This window comes from Microtus pennsylvanicus, chromosome 8 (genome assembly GCF_037038515.1).
Source record: "Microtus pennsylvanicus isolate mMicPen1 chromosome 8, mMicPen1.hap1, whole genome shotgun sequence".
NCBI lineage: Eukaryota > Metazoa > Chordata > Mammalia > Rodentia > Cricetidae > Microtus > Microtus pennsylvanicus.
In genome coordinates, this window is record NC_134586.1 from 2,363,765 (window position 1) to 2,387,500 (window position 23,736).

Below are 23,736 nucleotides of genomic sequence, written 5' to 3' on the forward strand. Positions count from 1 at the left end.
GCCTGTGGCAGTCACCCGTGTTTTGTGGGAGTGTTTTATCCCTGTGCACTGAAGGCTGCATCAGCAAGTCACTCCTGTTTTATATGGGTATATTATTGATGGCCATATCGGCAAGGCTCATACACAGAGTACCAGCAATGTTTCACACAGTCTAAAAATCATATTTTTAAATCATAAATGTGGAAACTGAGCCTTTAGTGGGATAGGCTGTGTGTCTAAAAGTCCAATGTAGAATACTAAGACAAGCCAGGATACACACCTGAGGTTCTGCCTTTGGAGGGAGCATGGCCTATAATGAAAGAGAAGAGCCCCGTGTTAAATGGCCAGAGGTCGAATCCCACGTGAGAAACTGACTCTGTTCCTCTAATAAATATAACCCTAGCCAGGGTTACTGATCTCATGTAAGCAGAGCTTACAAAGATGGGGGCTATAGTGATACTTTGTAATCTAACAAAGCTTGCCTGAAGATCAGAGTACAGAGGTAAGCCACTAGCCAACCATAGAGGCCAGAGAGTGGGGGCTCACACCTTTAATCCCAGCACTATCAAGACAGAGGGATCTCTGTGAGTTCAAGGACACCTTGGGCTATACAAAAGGTTGATTTAGTCTCAAAGAGAAACAGAGCCAGGCAATGGTGGCTCACACCTTTAATCTCAGTCCTGGGAAGTCACGTGTCTTTAATTCTAACACTAGGGAGGTGGAGATGGAAGGGATATGCTGGGGGTAGGGGAGAGGAATATAAAGCAGTCCAAGGATTCTGTCTGAGGTTTCATAGACAGCATTCAGTCTGAGGATTAGTAGAGACAGGACCGCCCCTTCAATCTGAGCATTTGTAGAGGTAAGAATTCTGTAGTTGCTGGCTGCTCCCCTTCTTGATCTCTCAGCTTTCACCCCCTATACCTGACTCTGGGTTTTTATTATTAAGACCAATTAGGACTCGTGCTCCAGGGGTTAGGGGTCCTTTTCCACTGAAGTGCAGTAGAGTCACACCTGTAACTTAAACAATTTCGCCTGTCAAAAAGGCCTCGCTGATCGGCTCCAACCATTCACTCCTTCATTCACCTGAACTCAAAGGTGTGAAGGGGCTAGGAGACCAGCTGAGGAACTGAGACTACGTGGGGCTCACATCTCAAGGCTGGATTTGCGCCTTTGCTGTAAGAAGTGTTTGATCATCTAGTTCTCCTGGTGCATGCAACCAGAGGTGGTCCAGGCTCTTTAAATAAACAGAGCCAAAACCACAATGCATTTAATTGGAAATACAACTGAAATGTCACTGAACACTATGAGTTAATCCAGTGTCAAGAATCTGTACACACACCGGATGTCACAAGTGGAGTGCCAGCCATCTTTAGGGACATCCCCGTGGAAAAGGGACCACAGCAATCCAAGTGGAATCGCACGGGACCTGGCGGGTGTCCTGAGCACTCGTGGGCTGACAGATCTGATTCCACGTTATTCCAGAGAGCAATTACTCTGTATAGAAAATGAAGCTGGACACCCAAGAAGGAAGAGGAGAGCCTATCCTGTGGTGGTCGGGGAGGAGCAGACAACACACCTAGACCCATGCCTGATACTGCTGCCCTCTCTGAACCTTAGTGGCAGTGACCGACACCCCACGTTAACCTAGGGCTTGCTGGCCCACCTGAGCGATCTATGGTGGCAAAGAGTCAAGCAACCTTAAATGCTGGCCCCAGACTTACTGGCTTCTTTGTAGTCTCAAAGCTCCTCTTCCTCGTTCACCTGTAGCAAGTCAGGCCCACGGCTTGCTTACTCTGAACTTTAAGTTTCTATGATAATTGAGGAGTCATAAAATTCTTGGAAAATACTGTCACTATTTAAGGGGGAGTTTTCACAAAACACATTCATGGTGCAGAAGTTTGAAAAATAAACACTTGTAATGAATTGCTAGATTGCAGCTTACATAGTGGGGCCATGCTTTCCCCAACACTCAGCAAACAGAGGCAGGAGGATGGCTCTGATTTTTAAAGCAGGACTCACAGCAAAACCCTGACTCGAGGGAGGAAGACTAATGAGAAAGAGAAAACAGGACAACAAAGAGAGTTTTGGGAGCTTCTTTTATTACACTTGAGGAATCCCAGAGAAGCCCAGAGCCGCTGAGCGCGGACACATCTGCACAGGTCCCTGCTGTCAGTCCCAGTGCACAAACTGCTCACGATTAATATTGGAGCGCACTGCTCATGGATTAAGAACACCCTGATGACCCCTTATGTCTGACTTTGATTAAATTCCCATAGATGTCTAGCAGTCCAAGTTACGTTCTTTCGAGAGAATAGATTATGACACATGATTCTCAGAGCCTCTGAGGAAGGGCAGGAAGCGAGCCTGTGCCACTGTACCCCACGTTTAACTGGGGCAGCTACTCCAAGCCTGGCCAGCTAGTGCTGTTTATTTTTGATATGATAAATCAATGAAAACCCACAGATTCACCTCTAGAGATGTGGTCAGGTTTGTTACAACAATGACCATGTCAGTGTTTCCACCCACTCCGCTGCTCAGAAACAAGTAGATGTGTGGTTACACAGATCACCAGAACTGTCACCAGGCCACCTGAAGCTGTACTGTTCCCTCTGTGAACTCTGCATAGCATGCCACACTTTCCCATGACTTTAGGTCATACATATTCTTCCACTGCTACTTGTAATAAAATAACAGAGAATAAGAATAGATGGTTCTAGATACTGCTCTGGCTCGCCCTTGACCTGGAAATCAACTGCTTAAACAGAAAACAAAAGCCTCTTTCTAAGTGACAGCATCTATTAGCAGTCCAGTGATGGACACAACGGCCAGGGAAGGCAACCTGTCACGTTCCTTTTATTCAATGCCAACAGGCTCCACGGCCACTAGAGCACGCCGCTGCTTCTGGGTGCAGGCGAGGAACAGCGTCACAGGAGGCAGGTGTGATGACAGGGACGGTGGCCAGCGTCTTTACTCCACGTCAACAGGCTCTGTAGCTATGAGTGCATTCAGCTGCTTCTGGGCACAGGACAGGAAGAGCTCCAGGCTGGACAGACTGCGCTGGCGGGTGACCTGATCGAGCTGTTGATGGGTTTACAAAGAGGAGAGAGAGAAAGAAACTTCAGTTGGGGGAAAGTTAATCCAATGCCAGCGAGACCCTCCAGGGGTGGCTTTCTGTGTGAGAGGTTTCGAAGCCCAGTGGGACTCCCGTCGTCTGCCTGTGCAGTCACGGTTGCTGGCCTGTGAGCTGAGAGTGACCTCAGACTCTCACAGCTGACTGCAGCCTGCAGTTACTGCAGAAGTTGTGTGCAGACTCTCAGGATGATTTTATAAAATGTGAGTACAAACAAGCTGTTTTTAAAAAAATAGATCAAACACCGTAAAGATCCTATCAAAATCACAGATGCAAAGGACAGAAAGAAAATCAGTCACACCACGCTTGAAGTCAGGAGGGAAGATGAATGAGGTGACACCCTGAATTTAGTCAAGCGTCACGGGTCGGAGAGGCCTGGAGGGGTTGGAGAGAAAACTCACCAGTCAGGGTCAAGAGCAGGCATTGCTCTTGCAGAGGCCAAGAGTTTGGTCCCCAGGACCCACACAGAGAGGCTCACAACTGCCTGTAACCCCAGCTCCTGGAGACCTGATGCCCTCCCTGGACTCAGAGTACCCACATGCACATGCTCATGCCACACAGACACAAACACACACATAAGTAAGCATAAAATCAATATTTAAGTTAGGGTTATTTTAGTAGATCAACATAAACTAATGCAGTAGTAAAAAACCAGGTTCAGCAAAGACAGTTATGGGTATGATGACTTTCTGGATGATGTCGATAACGCTGCAAATGGAGCAGAAAGAGATACGCTAACAGTGAGAAGCTGATGCCCGCACTTTACACAACGGGAGCCTTCGGGAGAGTGCTGTGGAGCTCTATTTTAAATATAAACCTGCCATATTCTCCCTATAGGCACCCCTAAATCCAAGTGAGAGTCTCTACTGAACTGCATTTAATAATCTACTGAAATTCAGGGTGACTAAAAACTAGAAGACAAAGTTTTCAAAGGATCCAAGAATCAACTGACAAAGAATGGAATTTAGCAAAACAGTTGTATAGGAGGACTGGGCTGGAGGAGACTCCCTTCAATCCTGGGATTCTGAGGTTTTCACAAATCAACAGCAGAGTTCTGGCCCATCTTTCCCTCTCAACATTTTTCCTCCTCCTTTGTCGTACGATGCTTCTGGATAGTTGTGAAAACAAACACTCCTCCCACTCATAGGATTGTAAGTAAGAGAACCATTAAGTTTAGTCCCAGCTGAGCAGAGACACGGTCTGCCTTGCAAACGACTGTATCCTCGGCTTCTGGAAATAAGTCTGGAAATGTTGGACATTTGTCGAGATTTCTGAGGACGATGATCTGTGCATGAGCCCAGTAAGGGCCGAGGCATCTATAGGGAAACGGCTGATGTATCCTAAATTTCAAGACAGGAGGTCCAGCTTCATCCACAAGTGGGGATGCTAGAAAGACATTTTAGTATAAGCAGGGCATGTGCACGTGCACACACACACACACACTCACACGTACACACACGCTGTTTAGTTGTATTTGGAGCAATAAGGAAATTTAAAATCCAAGCGTATGCCATTCAGATGAGATGTTCGGACCATTCTGGACAGAGTCTGTATGTGGAATTCCTACGGCACACAAGCTGGTCACTCAGGAAGTAGCAGGTATGACCAAACTGCTTCCCAGAGTGAGTATACCAGGTCACCAGTCCCTAGCATTCTGTTCTTTCAACAGCGGCAAAGTCCCCACTGTGTTGATCCTCCTGTGACCTTTCACCCTTGGCTACCCCCATGTCCACGTCACGTATGTTTCATTACCAGCATCTTTCTCCCCAGTCTGTGGTCCTGGTGTGGTTTCACTGCCTACCCCACGGTCCCAAAGACTCCCACATTTGAACATTAACTGTTAGGAGGAGTGCATGTCAGAGAACAAGTGGTACTTTCCTTTCTCAGTCTGTGTTACTGTGCTTCATATAATAATTTCCAGGCCAATCCATGTATCCTGCAGATTTCACTTTTCTTTATGGCTAAATAAAATCCCATTGTGGATGTGCATGTTTTTTTCATTATCCATCTGTCAACAGACATCTAGGTTGACCCTACTTTCTGGCTGCCGTGAACAAAGCGGGGATAAACAGGGGCGTGCAAACATCTCGTGGGGGACAGAGGCCTTAGGATGGGCGTCCAGGTGGGATGTAGCCAGGCCATGTGGTCAGGAGTTTCTGTGAAACCTCCACCAACCACGAGATGGACCTTCCGACTAGGAGAGAAAAGAGCAAAGTAGTTCTAACTTGCATCTCTCTGATGGGTTAGGATGCTGAGCACTTAAATACTTGCTGGTCGTTTGTGTTCTTTCTTTGGAGAGCTCTGCCCATTTCGCCAGTCCATTATCAATCGGCCGGCTTCTCTGTTTCCTTGTTTTGGTGTTTTGCAGCTATTTCTATATTCCAGACACCACACCTACGCGCAGCATGACTGGGAAGCGTTTTCTCCTACTCTGGAGGGCATTTGTTCTCACTTCTGATAGTTTTCTGTGGGAGCTTGTAAGTCTATGTTCCCATACCTGTCAATTCTTGGGCTATTTCTGACTTCAAGTATTCTTCCTATGCTTTCTTATGGCTGATTCAGCATTTCAGGATTGAAATAAGGTCTCTGATCTAACTTGAAATGATTGTTGTGTGCAATGAGCGATATGTATCCATCTTCATCTACAACTGGATGTCCATCTTTGTCAACACCGCTTGTTAAATAAGCTACCCCACCTCAGCCCATCCCACATGTTCTGATGTGTGAAGGTAGGCACAGCTGTGTGCTTTATTTGCTGATCCTGTGTCCCCTACTCTGTGTGTCAAGCCGTGTGTCATCACTACGTCTCTGTAGCATGGCTTGAAGACATGTCCTGTGGTCTACCCGGCAGTATTCTTTCTGCTCGGTACTTCTCTTGCTATTCATGATTTTTTGTGCTTCTATATAAATTTTAAGACTTTTTTCCTAGTTTTGTAAATAATGCTATTGGATTTTGAGAGGGAATTTACTGAATACATACATTACTTTTGGTAATGTACTATTTTATAATATTAATTCTTCCATCCCAGGAGCATGGAAGGTGTTTCAATGGTCTAGTATCTTCTTCAAATTCTGTTTTCAAGGTCTGAAAATTTTCATTGTAGAGGCTTTTCACTTTCTTGGTTAGACTTATTCCTAAATGTTTATAAAATGTTCCTTTTAAATATTATTACTTAGTCTTTGAGTATAATGAACACTGAGAAGTGTCTTAGATTTTCTATTGCTGCCATAAAACACCATGACCAAAATCACCTTGGGGAAGAAAGGATTGATTTCACTTTACTCTTTCAGGTCACAGCCCGTCATCAGGAAAGTCAGGGCAGGAACTCAAGTCAGAAACCTGGATGCAGGAGCTGAAGCAGAGACATGGAGGAACCTTGCTCCCTGTTCCTCACGGTTTGCTCAACCCTTGTTCTCATGCCATCCAGGATCACCTGCCCAGGACACTGCACCCAGTGGGCTGGGCCCCTTCCCACAATCAGTAAGAAAATGCCCCAAAGGCTTGCCCATAGGCCAATCTGATGCGGGCATTTTCTCAACCCTGAGTTCCCTTTCCCAAATGCCTCTAGCTTGCACCAAGTTGACTAAAAACTAAGCAGGAGAAGATGCCACTGAATGCCTATAGATCAGGTAATGTTTCCCTATTTACTTATTCATTTATTAGTTTTCATTATTTTATTTCCCTGACTTTTAAAACTTTACATTCCATGTCTGCATAAAACAAATTTTGAAAAAATAGCCTAGGAATGATCTTATTCCTTCTGAGACCATTCTTCTAGACCCTAAACAGACAATCACACAAACTGCAAGTCCACGGAGAACAGTGGTTGACTGTTCCTGGGATCGCACAGTGAAGGAATTTAACCGCTGGGTCTGACCTTCCCCATCACAGCCTGGAATTTAACCGCTGGGTCTGACCTTCCCCATCACAGCCTGGAATTTAACCACTGGGTCTGACCTTCCCCATCACAGCCTGGAAAACTGAAGCTAATTGGTTAAGAGTCCAGGTTTGCATTCTCAATAGTACTCCGCACTTAAAAAAAACACCCGCTTCTTAAAAGGACATTTAAATACATTTGGGTTTGGCTGTTGTACATCAAGGAGAGTCGTCTGTCTTTGTTTTTGATGAGATAGGTTCTTCAGAGGCTCCAAGGCCAGAGAGACACTGAAAAGCTCTGGATGACAATACAATACCCTATTTTGACTTAAGGCCAGATGCTAGCTAACATACACACACACACCACACACATACCCATGCACAGCTCTAAGATCCTGGACTTTTCCTTAGCCATCCACAAAGGGCTGATAAACATGAAGACATGGATCTCCCTCTGTGTGGTCTGCAGTGTGAAGCTCTGACATTTTGGGATGAAGACAGCCACCTTTCTTTTCTCTTGTTACTCTTCACCGGAGTTGAAAAACAATCAACTTTGTCTACAGTACGTCTAGCTGCTTTAACGGGGGCTCCCTGGTACTACATCACAATGGCCACGCCTGCTCTGAGTCGTTTCTCTATTGAAAAGATTGTTCTCTATTTTTAGGTAAGTAAGTGTGACGTGAGAGTCCACATTGTATGCAAAGCTAAAGGTCAGACACAGAGCCCTCTGTGGGAACGTATCTGTGGCCTTACTGTAAACCGTGTTGATAGGGACTTTGAGTCAACCAGGGAAATTAGTGTCGCATAAAATACATGCTTAGAATAAATCAGACTGAAAGATTCAACAGTCTGAGCAGCGGTTTGACCCGAGTCAGTGCCGGCGGCCTTCATCTTGAACTTCGGAGGGTGTGGGTCTGGCCCCTTCACCAGGACACTCACAGTCCACATCTGAGGATTGACAGCACAGAAAGAAGCCGTGTTCCAGATGGGCTACAGATGTTCGCTGGGAGCAAATGACAAGTGGGTAAGCGGGCAGAGAGAGTCTAAACTGCGCTGGCCACAACTGAGGGCCTGTTGTTTCGTTTTAAGATGTCTCGGGGTAAAAGCTTCTCTGTTCTCAGCGTCTCTGTTCTCGAACCATCTAAACTGAGTTCCTCACATCTGAGCAGTTGGCCCTTCTATCCCAAACCACCAGAGCCCGCGGGGAAAGAAAGCACTCACTTCTCCACTCTAGAGTCTACACACACATCAGCACATAATCTTGTTCAACTTCATGGGCTCGGCAGTATGCTTGGCCAGGACAGAGAGGCCCACAGTAGACATGGTCTTGGCAGGTAGTACGCCCAGTGTCAAGAACATGGCTCCTGACGAGAGGTCTGGTTCCAACAGCTCTCGCTCTGCCAATGGCAATTCCAACACAATCAAAAAGTAAGGCCATGGATTTAAAACTTATAGAGAGGAAAGCTGACTACTGCTTCCCAGTGTCTCTGGCTCAATGATCTGGATACCACCACTTGGAGTGGGTGAGGATGTGGTCCCTTGAGGACCCAAGGAGCTGGACACTGAGTCTCAGGATTGTCTGAGTAGCTAGGTATGGCTTTTCTGAGTGTCTGAGGATCTGGACAGAGCTTCCCAGGGTGTTCTGTCTCACGAGCCTACCCCTAAGCCATGTCTGTATTCTCCTGGCAACTGTATGAACAGGACAATTGAGTTTTAGAGAAGTTATGACTTGCCCCTAGTAGAAGAGCTGAGACTAGCACCAGGTGTGTGTGACACCCAAGCCCAGCCTACAACCTCAGCACGGTACAGCCTTCTCAGATAAGGGATAAGTCATGGCTGGGGGCCTTGGCACAGGGTCTATTTTGTTATAAATGCACAGGGGTTCTTTACGTTGCATTACCCAAGTGCAAAAGCCTGCCAAGGAGCCAAAACCCTGGCAAATACAGCTACTAAACAATGCAATCATCTTCCTTCCACAGAGTACTCAGTATGTTTCAGAAATTAACACACAAAAGGGTCCCTGAAAACACACTAGAAGCATTTAAAGAAAATTCAGCTTATTAAATACACCATGAAAAGAAACATTTCCTTTAAAAAAAATCTGGAAATGTCAGTGGCTATACAGAAAAACAGTATGAGACTCCCTCCTGCCCCAGCTTCTAACAAAACAAAGGTTTTTGATTCAACATGTACTGTGTGGTACCAAGCGAGCCTTGCAGTGCACAGCCACCTGAAGCCTGGGTGACCTCTGCCACTCATTCCTGCATTTCCAGTACCAGTAATGAGGCTGGGCAGCCTTGGACCAACACGTGCTCGGTGCATACTTGGTTAGGGAATTCTACTTACTTAGTGCCCAAAACTGCACCCATAAAGCACCGCTGACTTGAAGGAAAGGTTACTGTGAAGAGATTTCCCCTCTGAAATATTCTTCATCTTCAGGGATTTTATAGTGTGTACCCGACCATGGAAATCTGATCACTGTCAACTAGACCAGCCACCTGGTACATTTTAGACAGACTTCTGCCCTGGTACATCTTAGACAGATTTCTGCCCTGGTACATCTTAGACAGACTTCTGCTGCCAAGGGAAGGAAGGAAGAGGTGAGCGCCTTCTTGGTGGTCCCTTTCGGGATCACTGCTGCCTCCCAGCTGGCCCTGTAAATGGAGGGAACAATAACCCCTCCATCCATCCAGCGCAAGTAAAGGAGGCTCGCTCTCACTCCAAGCTAAACGTGGATGATACTGAAAAAGTAGAAATAAAAACAGGGCTTATGGTGAAACTTGCTAAGTCTTGGCAGAAGGCCTCATCTTCTTCATCAACAGGCTTTAAGGGAAATTCCAGGAAAAACACACACATCCTTGGGGTCACTCTATGTCTTAGTTTGTATGATAAACACCATGGCCAAAAGCAACCTGTGGAGAAAAAGGTTTTTTTTTTTGCTTACAGTTGTAGGCCCTCATGGAGGGAGGTCAGGAAAGGAACTCAGGCAGGGGCCATGGAGGAGCGCTGCTTTTCGGCTTGCTCCTCCTGGTTCATTGCCCAGCCTGCTTTCTTATACAATCCAGGCCCACTCACCCAGGGGCAGCGTCCCCAACAGCGATCTGGGCCTTCCCACATCAATCACCAATGAAACCCGCCCCCCGCCCCCCCCAGACTTGCCTACAGAAAATCTAATGGAGGCGTTTTCTCAACTGAGGCTCCTCTTCCCTGGTAACTTGTGTCAAGACCAAGGGAAGGAAAAGCCACTGGAGCTCAAGAAAGGGCCTTCCGGGGCATCTTCCCCATTTCTGGTCTTGCGTTTTTCCTTACCCCACCTTCAAAAACTGCAGGCTGCACTGGCACTCTGTAGCAAGAACGATACAGTGTGGTGCCATGATCAGAATGAGCACACAGAATTCCACACAGAAAGGGCACCAAGTCCCAACGACCCTGGACCAGAGAGAGTACCTAGACCTGGCTTGGCTTCTGTGTTCCTCTGGACGGTAGGTTTCCAGATTCTGTGCTCACTGCTGCTTTCAGTCTGTGCTATGGGAAACTTAAATGTTACACGACAAAGGAGCTCACTTCCCACAAGTGAAAGTTTAGTTTTCAATTTTTTTAAAAGATTTTATTCATGGGTCTGTTAGAGTGTACACAGATGAGTCTTACACACACACACACACACACACACACACACACACACACACACACACACACAGTACTGTCCATTGTCCTAAAAAGCATGTTGCACTCCTTACATGCTGGTCCCTTGAAGCCGGAGTTAAAGCATCCATGAGCCACGTGACGTGGATGCTGAAATGTGAACTGTCTTTTTGGCTGAGTGGCAGATGCTCACAGAATCTGGGCCATTTCACCAGCCTTGAGAGCTCAGGTTTTAGATCATGAACAAGGATGTGGGAACAGGCTCAACATGTTAAGTGGGTAATGGAGCTTTTGCTGAGCTGGACAATTTAATTTGGGGGTTGAACAAGCAATCATTAGAATGTAACTCTGATAACTCAAGAGCCTGTGAAGGGAGCTGGGAGTCGTGTTAGGAAGAGAGGGGCTGAGGGATGAAGGTCACCAAGGACAGCCTGGACTACACAGGGAGCTTTAGGAGAGCCTGAGCTCGAGAGACCAGGGAAGCAATGATGCTGCTCTGTCTTCTGATGCCGACTGGACATTACAAAGCAGAACTGGCAGTTTGGAGTTAGAATTTATGGCTCTGTGCTGAGCCTGGCATAGACACTCTTATACGTGGCTTTTACTATTGCAGTCATTTCCTTTGTCAACTAATTAGCTCTGACTTACTAGTTTGATTTTTATACACTGCAAACAAGCTATAAAGAACACAAAACAAACAAAACCAGCCCCTCCCCCCTTACCGTATTCTCGGGTGATCAGACCTCCCCACTTGTCTTTTATAAAAAGCTGGCAAAACTGCTTAAGCCTTTGCATGCAGTCAAGCTCTCCCAACACTCTAGTACACTGGTACCAGGAGATAAAATTAATAAGGGGTAGGATATGCCTTCTGAGAAGTAAAGTGCATACTGCCTCTGGGAAAGGAGAGGCTAGGCCCTCGCCTGGGGTCACCACTGCCTGTGTGTACAAGTCACTCTGGAAGGACCCAATTAAATTCAGGTGAGAGCAGAGAGAAACTCTTCTTCCTCTTATTGTAAACACATGACATCACGCGCGGAATGGAAGGGGTGAGCTGTAGTGATATTCTGTGTGTGTTTTAACAAGTAAAGCTTGTCTGAAGAGCAGAGTGCACAGTTAAGTTACTAGAGGCCAGGGAGTGGTGGCGCACCCCTTTAATTCAGAACTCAGGAGAAAGGCAGAGGGGTCTCTGGTAGTTCAAGGCCAACCTGGGCTACACAAGATTGAATCTGTCTGAAAGAGGAACAGAACTCACACAAAGGTGATCCCAGCACCTGGATGGATAAAAGTGCCTTTAATTCCAGCACTAGGGAGTTAGAGACAGGAGTGACATGACTGGGCAGAGAGAGGAGTGTAAAGTGGACGGAGACGGGAACTCAGGCAGTCTGAAGTTTGGTGGAGACGATGGAGTCTGGAGATACAGTCTGAGGCCAGGGTCTCCCCTTCGCTCTGAGCATTGGTAGAAGTAAAGGAACTGGTGACTGGCTGCTCTGCTTCTCTGATCTTCAACATTAACCCCTATATCTGACTCTGGGTTTTTATTAGTAATGCCAATTAGAATTTGTGCTACAGTAGTTCATCTGAAGGGCATGTGGCGAGTTACGTAGAGACTACTGCCAGACAGAATCGCCACGATGGGACTTCCCTCAAAGTCTGCTCCTTTACTCTATCAGTGCCACTCTGCCTGGATGCAGACTAAAGATGGCTTTGGCGGTACATTCCAGGGTTCTTCTGAATCAAAGACAAAGGCCAATATGCAGAACAGAGCCATACACAATTAAAATCTGCCCAACATAAACATGGCAAGCTGCCAGTCTAGCCTTAGGGTCTCTGGGCGGCTGGGGATCCCATCTGCTTCTTTAGGAAGAGCTAGTACAAGAGGTTCTAAGAGGTTCCCACTTCATGGCTATGTATTTCTTAGGGGACAGTACAGAAGGTTATTGCAGAGGGCATGTTTAAGAATCTAACTTTACAAATACATACATAGTCCTTGGGTCGTAGAAGGGGTTTAGAGGAAAATAAAGCAAGTGTCTAGCCTTGCCCAGTTGGGTTAGGTATAAAAGAAATGGGGTAAAGCAGGGATAATGTCTGGGGAGGAAGACCACCGTTATGCCTCACTGCTCACCCAAGAGAGCACTTGCTGTACTTCCTTCAAATGAAGGAGTAAAGGGGCAGTGACCAAGGTTCAGCAATCCAGAGTTTAGCCTAAAAGGCACCGATATGGTGCTCACTCTCCCGGGAGTCCTGACCTAAAGCTGAGATGCATTTGGGGTTTGCTCAGGGGAAGGGTGTGGATCCCCAGAGTGTTAGGAATAGTCTCTGCATCTATCCCGTTTAGAGGAAATGAGGTCACTAGTGCCGAGTCAGAGATGGGCTGCGTCCCAGAAGCCACAGGCAGTTGGCTGGCCTTTCTGTGCTTTTCGAGACTGACTCCGTATCACGGTCTCACGATCATTTCCAAGGGCTTCCTTGATGAAAATGCCAGGGCCCCGCCACAGCTGTTGTAGAGCCCTTCACAAAGGCCGAGTGGACTCAGCGCCCAGCTGCAGGAGCTATTTTCAGTGGAAGGTGAAAGGGAACGGAAGCAGTGACCAGACTGTGTCTTTTGTTCCACCTTCCTGTTCTACAGACGGAGACGGAAGTGTTGGAAAGGCCCCATCTGAGATTGCCGGGTGGCACACTTGCAAACCCAGCACTTGGGAGGCTGAAGCAGGGGCATTGGTGTGAGTCTGAGGCCAGCCCTGGCTACAAAGTGAAACATTGTCTCAAAGATCAAAGCCAAACCTAACGGGGTCCTTGTCTGGGAACCAGCAAAGTCTGGCCTTTGCAGTCCCACTGAAAAGAGACCTCTCTAAAGAAACTCATTTAGTTCTGGAAAATAAATGCATAATACAGCAAAAGACTACTCCATTCCCCAAATACATGAGTATATGAAAGACCTTGGAAAGATGGTTCACCAATTTGTGCGGCCATTCCGGAAGACTAGAATTTATTTCCCGTCACCCACATGATGACTTACAACCACTTGCAACTCCAGTTCCAGGGGGAGGGATCTAATGCCCCATTTTGGTCTCTGTAAGTACAATATATATATATATATATATATATATATATATATATATATATATATATATATATATATATATGCATGTTCAGATACACAGTACACATAAAATCAATAATTCTTAAAGCATATGAAAATATTTATGAACAAATTGATCAGAAAAATATCTCCTAACACTCCTAAATGACAAAGACTACAAAGGATGTCAGCTGTCATGTTCAAACAGTAAAACTACAGGAAAGGCTGAGGAAAGCATCTCAGCACAGCTAATAATGATGATGACGAGGATGATAATGATACCCCTGAAAGGCAGCATTCTCAAACCTGCGTCTCAGATCTCTGAGATTTCAGCACCCCTCACAGGCAAGAAGTAAGGAACATAATGAATATTAGGGTCATTATAATGCCAGATTATTCTGAACATAAACTTCTAAATAACACACACCTCAAGATATAACCTCAGCTAATAAAATAAGTGCATTTGAGAGATACATTTATAAAATATTAAAACTATTAAAAAATGACAGATTTTAAGGATGACCAACTACTAAAATTACTTGATAATAGACAAACCCTAAATAGAGTTCTGAAGTATTCAAAGAACGTATTTTATAGGCGACCAAGCCATACATAGAAAAATAAACAAATTTACCGTAAAAATTAAGACCGTTTTGCAGATAGAACTGCTTCTAATTCTGACCAGAAGAGTTTGATCCTGACAAGGAGAAAGTTGGGCGCAATTCTACAAATCGTAGCAAAGCAGAGCCAATGGGAATATGGGACGGGAACATCGTGGACTAATGAGAGGACAGCACAGGCACGTGCCTTGGTTACTAACGAAGCATGGCTTCTGACTATTAAAGAGATGAGTGGATATAATTACCAGATGAAATACAGGCCTGGAGCTACCACCATCAATCAATCACCACATGCCACAGGGGACCCATAACCACAGGTGTTAGTGAAGAACTGTAGAAAGAACAAATTTGCTGATGGATGTGTTCTGAGAAGTTCTTCAAAGGATAGGACTTCCAGCTCATGGTGCTTCTCACACGACTGCAACCTTGACTTCCAGTCCGTGGTCTTTCTCACACGACTGCAACCTTGACTTCCAGTCCGTGGTGCTTCTCACACGACTGCAACCTTGACTTCCAGCCCCTGGTGCTTCCCACACGACTGCAACCTTGACTTCCAGCCCCTGGTGCTTCCCACACGACTGCAACCTTGACTTCCAGCCCATGGTGCTTCCCACATGACTGCAACCTTGACTTCCAGCCCATGGTGCTTCCCACATGACTGCAACCTTGACTTCCAGCCCATGGTGCTTCCCACATGACTGCAACCTTGACTTCCAGCCCATGGTGCTTCCCACACGACTGCAACCTTTACTCTTCTACGGTTCTTGTCTACACCCTGCCATCATCAACTGAAAACCAGGCTAATATATTCTTTTTGAAGATACATAGCATTTGCAGTGCTCTCTTTGTGAACTTCTGCATGTGCCCCCCAGCCCCCTTTCATGTCTGATACTCTATCTTAGCCATAAAACACCAGGGGATGATTCTATCTTACATCCTGGACACGGATGTGTTCATTTAATTAAAAAAATACCTGCTATGGTCATAAATCTACCCATTCTTCCTAGGGATTAAAATGATATGTGAGTGCCTTCAACAAAAACTTAGACACTACAGTAATTAAGAGTTGTTCAGTTTTTAAAACATTTGATTGGACACATTATAATATTCAAACCTCCATCATTTCCTTTTTCTGATACCACTCGATGCTCTTACTTTTCTGCCCAATTTTTTGTGCTGTTCTGTATCTGCCTACCCTCTCTCAAAGGCTTGCTCACAGCATGCCTGTGTCTGGGGTGCTCTTCTGGACTTAGCCACTCTGCTCACATCTCTTCTTAGAGGCTGGCTCGGTTCATTAGAACGCCTCTCTCACTCTTCCCTCCTAACACTCACTCACTCTCCTGGTTTTTCCAGTGTCATCTCAAAATATCCTATTTGCTTCTGTCGATCGTATGGAAGATCTCTAAGGAAACAGGGTTTCCGGTGTATTCTTTTCCATGACTTTGAGGTCTAGAGTTCTCTGTGGCTCAGTGGCCTGACGCAGCTGAGGCTGCTTTGTCTAGGCTCTGTGTGAGTCAACATCTAGAAAACTAGATGTCTAGGTGCTTGTTATGGCTTGGATATGAAGCGTCCCTCAAAAAGCAAATGCATGCATTGGTCCTGATGCAATGCTGCAATGTGGGAAGTTTGTCCTGATGCATTATTCATGTGGGGAGGGCCGGTTGTGGTGTCTGAAGGAAGCACTCTGGGGAAGCTAGAATATCCTGAGAACTTTGACCTCATGAATGGATGAATTTGTGGGTGGATTTATAATCTGATAGCAGTACTGGGTGCTGGTAGATAAAGAAGATGCACCTAGTCAGAAGTAGATCCACATCATGTGAGTTTAGTTTCTCCAGGACTGTGGTTTAGCACCTGATGGTTCACAGCTTAAAGGCTCGAGTCCCTGTGGTAGGGGTAATTTTGTGTATCCGCATACGGCAAATGTTTGTGGAGGGAGAGACACAATACTTTAGGCTTTAAGAGTCACCAAGCCACCGTCATAGCGACCACTTCTGCACCTGGACTTAATAAAGACAACAGACCACAGGGCCACAGGAGTGGGCTAGGAACGCTCCCTTCCCTTCTTAGTCCTGTCATATTTTAGTGAGATTCCTACCATTTTTGAAATGTTTGTTTCTCCCCTACAGAGTGAAGGTCACCCAGCTGACTGTAGGACAGTGTTTTGAAAACACGCACAGCAGCTGTGTTAACACCATTGCCTTGCTACTTCCAGGGTTCATTTCGCTATCTACTGGCAACTCCAGCTTCATTTGGGGAATTCCTTCTTTCTCTCGACTGCAATCAGGACTCCAGAGAAATGGCAGCAGCTAGCTCAGTCCATTCCCACTTGTCATTTGGAAGTCACCATCAACGCTGCTGCCTCTAGTTTCCGAGGCATCTCACTCCGTTTCCTCAGATGCCAATTAAGTCGGCTGTCTTTTAGTAAATCCCGTTTCCTAGAGTTGGTTGGTCCAGTTTCTAACACTTGAGAGCAAAGAAGCAGGACTCTGAGCGGCTGTGTCTCAGCATTGACTGTTTAATTAATGCTGCACTAAATTAAATAGAAGTGATACTGCTGACATCGCTGCATTTACAACCACCCACTGCTTTGCTTCTCATTTCAGCCCCAATCACAGCAGCCTGGGCGAAATCTACAAAGGAACCCAATCCTCCTCCAAAGCTTCCAGCGGCCCAAGGTGTCAATGATCAGCACTGATTGATCTCTGTGGAGACCTGGGCATAAGGAGCTCCCAGGAATATAAGGCCAGTGTTCAAGCCGCCATGGTACAACATACCTGAGATCTTAAGGAGGGCTCTTTGCGGTCTGGAGGTCAGCTTGGGTTATAAAATGTGTTTCGAGGCAGCCTGAGCTAACACATAACACCTACTCTCAAAAACAAGCAAGCAGAAAGAAAAATAAAGGTTGAAGCAAAACTGTCCAGAATAAAGTGTTTAGAAGCAAATGATTATCATAAATAAGCAGAACAAAGTAGGACTAGTTTTGTGGAGGATATAGAGATATTTAATGATTATGTAATGTGTGTCCCCCTTTCCTAGCAAGTATTCCACCTCCCGCTGATGGGGAGGCAGATGATTCCAGGAGGTCACTGTCTTCTAACAATCGAGCCAATCTGCATCTAAGGGGAAGTCGGGAAACCAAGGCTGTGAAGGACTTTCGGTACTAATGGTCATGCTTTTAAAGGAGCAATGAGCTGATCTAGCGGGGACTTTGTGGTTTCCAGAATGACAGTGTGGAATCCTGTATTAGTATCATATCCTTATTCACGACGAAAGAATACACAAGGTTCCTCTTTCAGCGGGTGCTTTTTATACCAAGATGTAAAACATGCAGACTCAGAAGACATTTACTTCAAGCTTGACAGAAGAATAAGCACGCCTTGGTAGAACACGTACACATGCACACACAGTGCGCACACACACACAAAGACATCATATACATGCACACAATACAGGTATGAACACACACAGGTGCACACATACACAGGCATACACCTTTACCCCCTGTGGGGAGCGTGAGGGGAAGAAGGGCAGACATAAGGACTCCCCGTTTCTTACATAAAAGCATTATTAGCTCATTCCTCCCTGGGGCAAGTTCAGTGTCAACCACTTTTAATAAACTACGTGCTTTTCTCATTTTGCAAACTTGTCTATTTTCCATTTTAATTAACCACACACGAACACACTCAGAACTTTATGTATTTAATTACTTCTGAGGGTAGTCTGTTTGCTTAGCTTTAGTTAGTGGCTACTACCTGAGCCTCTACCTATATCCTGGCTTTGAGTTCTGGGTGTACATGTAAGGCAGACCTTGGCCAGACATTGCTGACCAGCATACCTTGTTGTGAGGAGGCCGCTTTTTTGTTTTCCGGCTGCCAAGACTCCCAAAGTAAACACACAGACACCATATTATTTAAATCACTACTTGGCCCATTAGCTCTAGCTTCTTACTGGCTAACTCTTACATCTTAATTTAACTCATCTCCATCAATCTGTGCATCATGACGAGGTTGTGGCCTACCAGCCAAGTTTCAGTGTGTCTGTCTCCGACTATAGCTTCTCCCTTACTCCGCCCTCTTTCTCCCAGCATTCAGCCTAGCTTTCCCTGTCTGACTAAGTTCTACCTTGCTATAGGCCAAGCCAATTTCTTTATTCATTAACCAATAAAATCAACACATAGACAGAAGGACTTCCCACACCAACCTGGTTCAGGTGACTTAGTACTGATGGTATCCGTTCACAGAATGATGAACTAATACAATGACCCTAACATGATCTCAGACAGTGGCATGTGGCATGCAAAGAGAGAAGACACAGCTGCTATGGAGCAAGCACTGCTCCGGAGAGGGCAGCTAATGGAGACCGTGCTCTCCTGCGGATTTCATCACTGTGAGCCATTCTTCTTCCCGCCACACTTCCACTGACTTCCTGGAGTATGGACTTGTTATGATACAGCAGACTCTACACAGTCAGCTTACAGTGTTTGTGTCTGGGGCTTCCTCTTACTTGCCCTGGATAGCTGGTACTGATACTGAGCACTAGAAACTGTTGGGCCAGTGACCTTTTGATTCCTAAATGTTTATGCGAGTTTCACCTTCCTCTTGATTACTGATGTAGGAGTCTAAGGTATAAAGAAAGTCATATTGTACTTTGGTAAGAGCAAACAGGAAGGAATCTTTACTACCTATGAAAGTATATAACGAAAAAGGTATATATAAAACTTCTTTTTTAAAAGACAGGATTCTAAAGCAACCAATAACCCCAGCTAAGAACAGAAGGAGAACACGTGTTGGTCCCACAGCTCAGCTCCACCCCAGACAAGATATTCTCACTTTCAACATATGACACCCATGAAAAGGAAAACTGAGCCACAGGAAAGGGACGAACGCTGAGGATGGAAACAAGGTGAGTCCAGTGATGGTCACACTAAATCTCTAGAGAACTGGGTGAGCTAACTGATACAGAAACAGGGTGAGTCCAGTGATGGTCACACTAAATCTCTAGAGAACTGGGTGAGCTAACTGATACAGAAACCGGGTGAGTCCAGTGATGGTCACACTAAATCTCTCTCTAGAGAACTGGGTGAGCTAACTGATACAGAAACAGAGTGAGTCCAGTGATGGTCACACTAAATCTCTAGAGAACTGGGTGAGCTAACTGATACAGAAAAAAGTCAGCAATATTGTTACACTGAAGCCCTGAGAGACATTGAAGTTCTGAGATTCAAATGTTCTAGTACCGACTATTAATGGCATGAAACAGGCAAGTATTGGTGGGATTTCAATGGGCCGAAAGGAAGATCTATCCCAAAGTATTTTACTTCAAATACAGAGCTAAGAAAACCTCTATGAAGAGACAACATCTGGAAAACACAAATGAACTGGAAGGTTCTGTGTTTGAAGATGAGTCAACACAGTGGCTGGAGCCGTTAACCTTCAGATCAACCAACCAGTGAGGTCCGGGGAGAGCAGACAGTGAGCAAGCCTACCTCAGCCGCCCTTGTCTAGGCTCTTCGTGTGGCCCTGACGTCTCATCTCTGTCCAGTTTCACACGCAGAGCAGGTGCTGGAGAAAGTGGAGGCCAAGCTATAGCGGCATTTCATTTGTGTTTTTAAAAAGACAAAGCTTGCCTGAGGATAAGAGTAAAACAGCCCCACTGGTCAGCCTTACAGACCAGGCAGTGGTGACATACACCTTTAATCCCAGCAGCCACACCAGTTTGCTAGAGAAACCGAGCAGTGCATGCCTTTAATCCCAGCCCTACAGAGGATTATACAATGAGAGGAGACAGCTCTCAGTCTCAGAAATTCTGAGATTCCTGAAGGCAGGATCACCATTTTTGGCTTGAGCGGAGCTAAGAACCAGTGTCTGGCTGCTTTGTTTGTCGGGTCCTCAGGCTGAACCCCACTATCAGTCTCTAGGCTTTTATTAGTCATGCTTTTCCATGCTACGGCAGTCTGGTGACCTCTAGGTCTTGGGCACACTGGGCAAACACTCTACCACTGAGCTGTATCCCGGCCTAGGTAACAGGTTTAATACAGCAAGAACATGGAAAAGGAAGAAAAAGGAAGAGACGCCCTGACTGGCAGCCGTAAATACAGAGACCAGAGATGTGCGGAGGGCCCAAGGAACATGCTGGAATTTACCCCAGCGCATTCTGTGGGAAGGCAGCTGGCCAAGCTCTTTATCCCACAGAACTTTGCGGTGACCCCTCAATGAAGAAGACTGCTGTGACCACCACACACAAGATAGCCCCAAATTCCAGCGGTGTGGCTGCTGTCAATGCAGGGCAACAGCAGACTCAGACACATGACAACACCCAGCTCCTCATTCTGTCAGTCCACGGAAACAAAAGCCTCATCTACCAAACACCATGGAGCCTCTGGAGGGCGAGACACAACGTAGACATCGGCTACAGAAAATTCCAGGTTACTTAAAGAAAGAATGCCACCATGGAGCCAAGAGGTGAACATTCGCTAGGATGCTGGGCAGTTGCTACAGTTGTTTGAATGAGAATGGGCCCACCCCCACCTCCCAGCTTGACTTCAGAGATCCAGCTCTAGGATTAGCTGAGAGAAAAAAAAAACCTAGAAATATTTCTGCAGTAACCATGGTGACCTGAAGAAATTCCCAAAGTATGTGGTGGCAATTTGTAATGCTCTGATTTCTGACACCCTTCCTGTGTTTGAGGAACTCCCCAGCCCGTGAAGTCCAATTCCCCTACATCAAACTGAGCAAGCTCGGTCATCTGGCCTGCTCGCCTCTGACGCCACTTACTGGTCACGTGAGCAGGACTCTAAGCCAGACGCCAGCACTGAGGTCTCTGCACAGGCACCTGTTCTAAGACGGCAACAGAGGCATCTGTCTGTGGGGTGAGGCATCCGCCTGCAGGGTGTGGTGGTTTTTTTGTGATTTCTCATGTCACAGCTGCAGCAAAGGAAATGCTACCTTTAGCCCGTTCTATGGAGGAGATTCTGATACTGCCCACGGGAATTTGGCCTTAACCTTGGTTTCTAGCCTTCCATTTGGCTAACCACTCATTGTCCTTCTGATAATCCTTGTGGGTGTTCACCCTCTGGCGTCGGCTTCTGTGTGAACAAAATCTAGAAACTCAGAGGAGTAAGAAGGACCTCGGGTTAGTTCTCTGTCTGTAAGGCTGGAGGGTCAGTTACCCAGGAGACACTGGAGAGAGAACAAGTCAAGTGTGCAGCCCCAAACCTTCAGCAGTCTGAAACAAATTATTAACTTCAGGGCTTGAACAAGTGGCCTGGCTCTCCTTGCAATAAATGGCACCCAATGTGGGAAACTGCATCCACATAAAGCCCTAGAGAGCTTGGGAAGGGATTCCAGACAGAAAAGAATAGAGTAAAGCAGGGCTTCTTGGTAGCAGCATTTTCTCAAATGGGCCAATCAGTTTATATCTAATGCAGACCTCTGTGTGATTTCTTGAGACTAAACAGCTGGGGGACCTGGTGGGACGGACTTAGTCAACAGGGGTACGAAGGGGCGTGAACAATGGGACACTTAGCTACACAATGTCTCAGATGAGTTTCCTATACCAAAGCTCAGCATCCAGCATGCAAGGTTAGTGTGGCAAATACTTTTCACGCATCTCCCAGGCTTGTCTCTCAGAAGACATGGAAACGTTTTCTCTTAGGGTTGCCAAACTACTGTGTTTCACACTAGGGCCCACTATACTGCACCAGACTCCAGGACACAACACTGTAGCCTTCTGCCTGCAGGTGGGAAGCGGAGCAATCAGCACTGAGGAATACACACTTGTCTCTTCATGGGGAAGTCCACAGCAAGATTCACATTGGGTTCCTTTGTGTCTTTGGTAGTGTGATTCTAACACTTCAGTGTGAGGCAGCTGATTTGAGGGTGTAACACATTCAAATGTCCTTTCTGTTGCTGAGGGTGTCAGAAAGTAATTCAGCTCTGGGAGACACAGAATGAGTTGTGGAGTAGAGTTTGTGATTCCCACAAGGGGCATTTATGGGGGAGTGAGTCTCAGAAGGGCAGCAATGATGGCCAGACCTATTCTACCTCCTCGGGCTTTGCTTCTAAAACCCACACCTGAACACCTGAATCCTTCAACAGATGGCTCTTCACAATCAGCTTATCTCCCCCCCCCCAGTCATTCTCAAAACTTCAGTGAGAATACAAATGTTTGTGTGTGTATGCAGTTTTCAAATGGACCATAGCAACTTCATCTTAGGTGTTATGTAGATTTATAATAAGTTAGTTTTAGGGGCGGGACAGATAGCTCAATGCTGATAGGCAGGTATTGCTTTCAAAGAGGACCTGGGTACAGCTCCCAACACTCACACAGAGTGGCTCACCATCTGCAACTCCATTCCCAGGGGCATCTGACACCCTCCACTGGTCTCCATGGGCACACTGAGCACATAAGCTCACAAAGACACAGCATAAATAAAAAGAAAAAAATTAAAATGAGTTTACAGGGTGTAAAGCAATGTGATTCATGGAATCACAGCTGAACCAATTGGCAAGGAGGGAAGAAAACAAGAACTCACTAGGACAGGGATGCAGCGATAAGAAACACCCACAACCAGAGAGAGAGAGAGCTGTGCAGGGCACCGTCACCCCAAAGGTGATCAGTACTGCAGGGGCCCCCTGAGACTATCCAGTTAGAACCCTGCCTAGGAAACAACATTCAACAGTCTCAAGTTTTAGCTGGGGGCAAAGCCAGACTTAGGGTACACCCACATCCACGGACTTCATTCAAACACAATATGGCGGTAAGCAATGAGCAATCTCCCTTCTCTCTCACGGGCTGGCCTTCCTTTAGGAGGGAGCACCCAGAATCTGCAGCCAACAACAGGCAGGAATGCTGCTGTGTCTCTGAAGGAGAAGAGAAACACCACATCCCTCAGAGGAGGACATTCTCGAGATGTTTCTAAAACAATATTAGTTACAACTGTTATTATTAGTTTTGGCTATTTTTTCAAAGGAAAGGAATGTTTGTGGAGATACACATAATAGAAAATAATAGCACAATAGAGCAAGCACATTAAGACATTACCAAGTGTCTTTTAGCCAGAAAGTCTTTCTTCTTTCCACTGAAAATCAGGAAATAAGAAGATGACAATCTCAGGAGCTACACTCAAAGAGGAGAACCTGGCCAAGACCCCACCGGTCTCCTTATAGCAAAGAGGCCAGCGAGAGTCTTCATAAACATGAAGCCATAGGGTGAAGGGTGCTGACCCACTAGGGTCACATGCTCAACCTCACACCCAGTTCCTAGCAGCCAAGCCTGTGACACTAATCATCACGAAGGCTATTGTATTTCTAGATGTTCTGTGGGGAGCGCTGGTGAAAGTTAGCTCAATGCCCGGAATTTAGTCTCTCCTCTCCTCTCCTCTCCTCTCCTCTCCTCTCCTCTCCTC

The 23,736-nt window shown here is 46.1% G+C and overlaps 1 protein-coding gene across 3 annotated transcripts in view; it reads right to left on the reverse strand.

The window, feature by feature from the left end:
* Nucleotides 1-2,058: 2,058 nt before the first annotated feature.
* Ccdc91 (coiled-coil domain containing 91) overlaps nucleotides 2,059-23,736 on the reverse strand; it is a 180,608-nt gene continuing 158,930 nt past the window's right edge. For 2 of the 3 annotated variants that reach the window (XM_075982235.1, XM_075982236.1), the window contains one exon: nucleotides 2,059-3,057. In XM_075982235.1, coding sequence (XP_075838350.1) covers nucleotides 2,947-3,057 — 111 coding nt within the window. In that variant the 3' untranslated portion in view covers nucleotides 2,059-2,946. Of the gene's footprint in view, nucleotides 3,058-21,203; nucleotides 21,254-23,736 lie in introns of those variants that run through there. The other variant, XM_075982237.1, reaches the window with a different exon arrangement.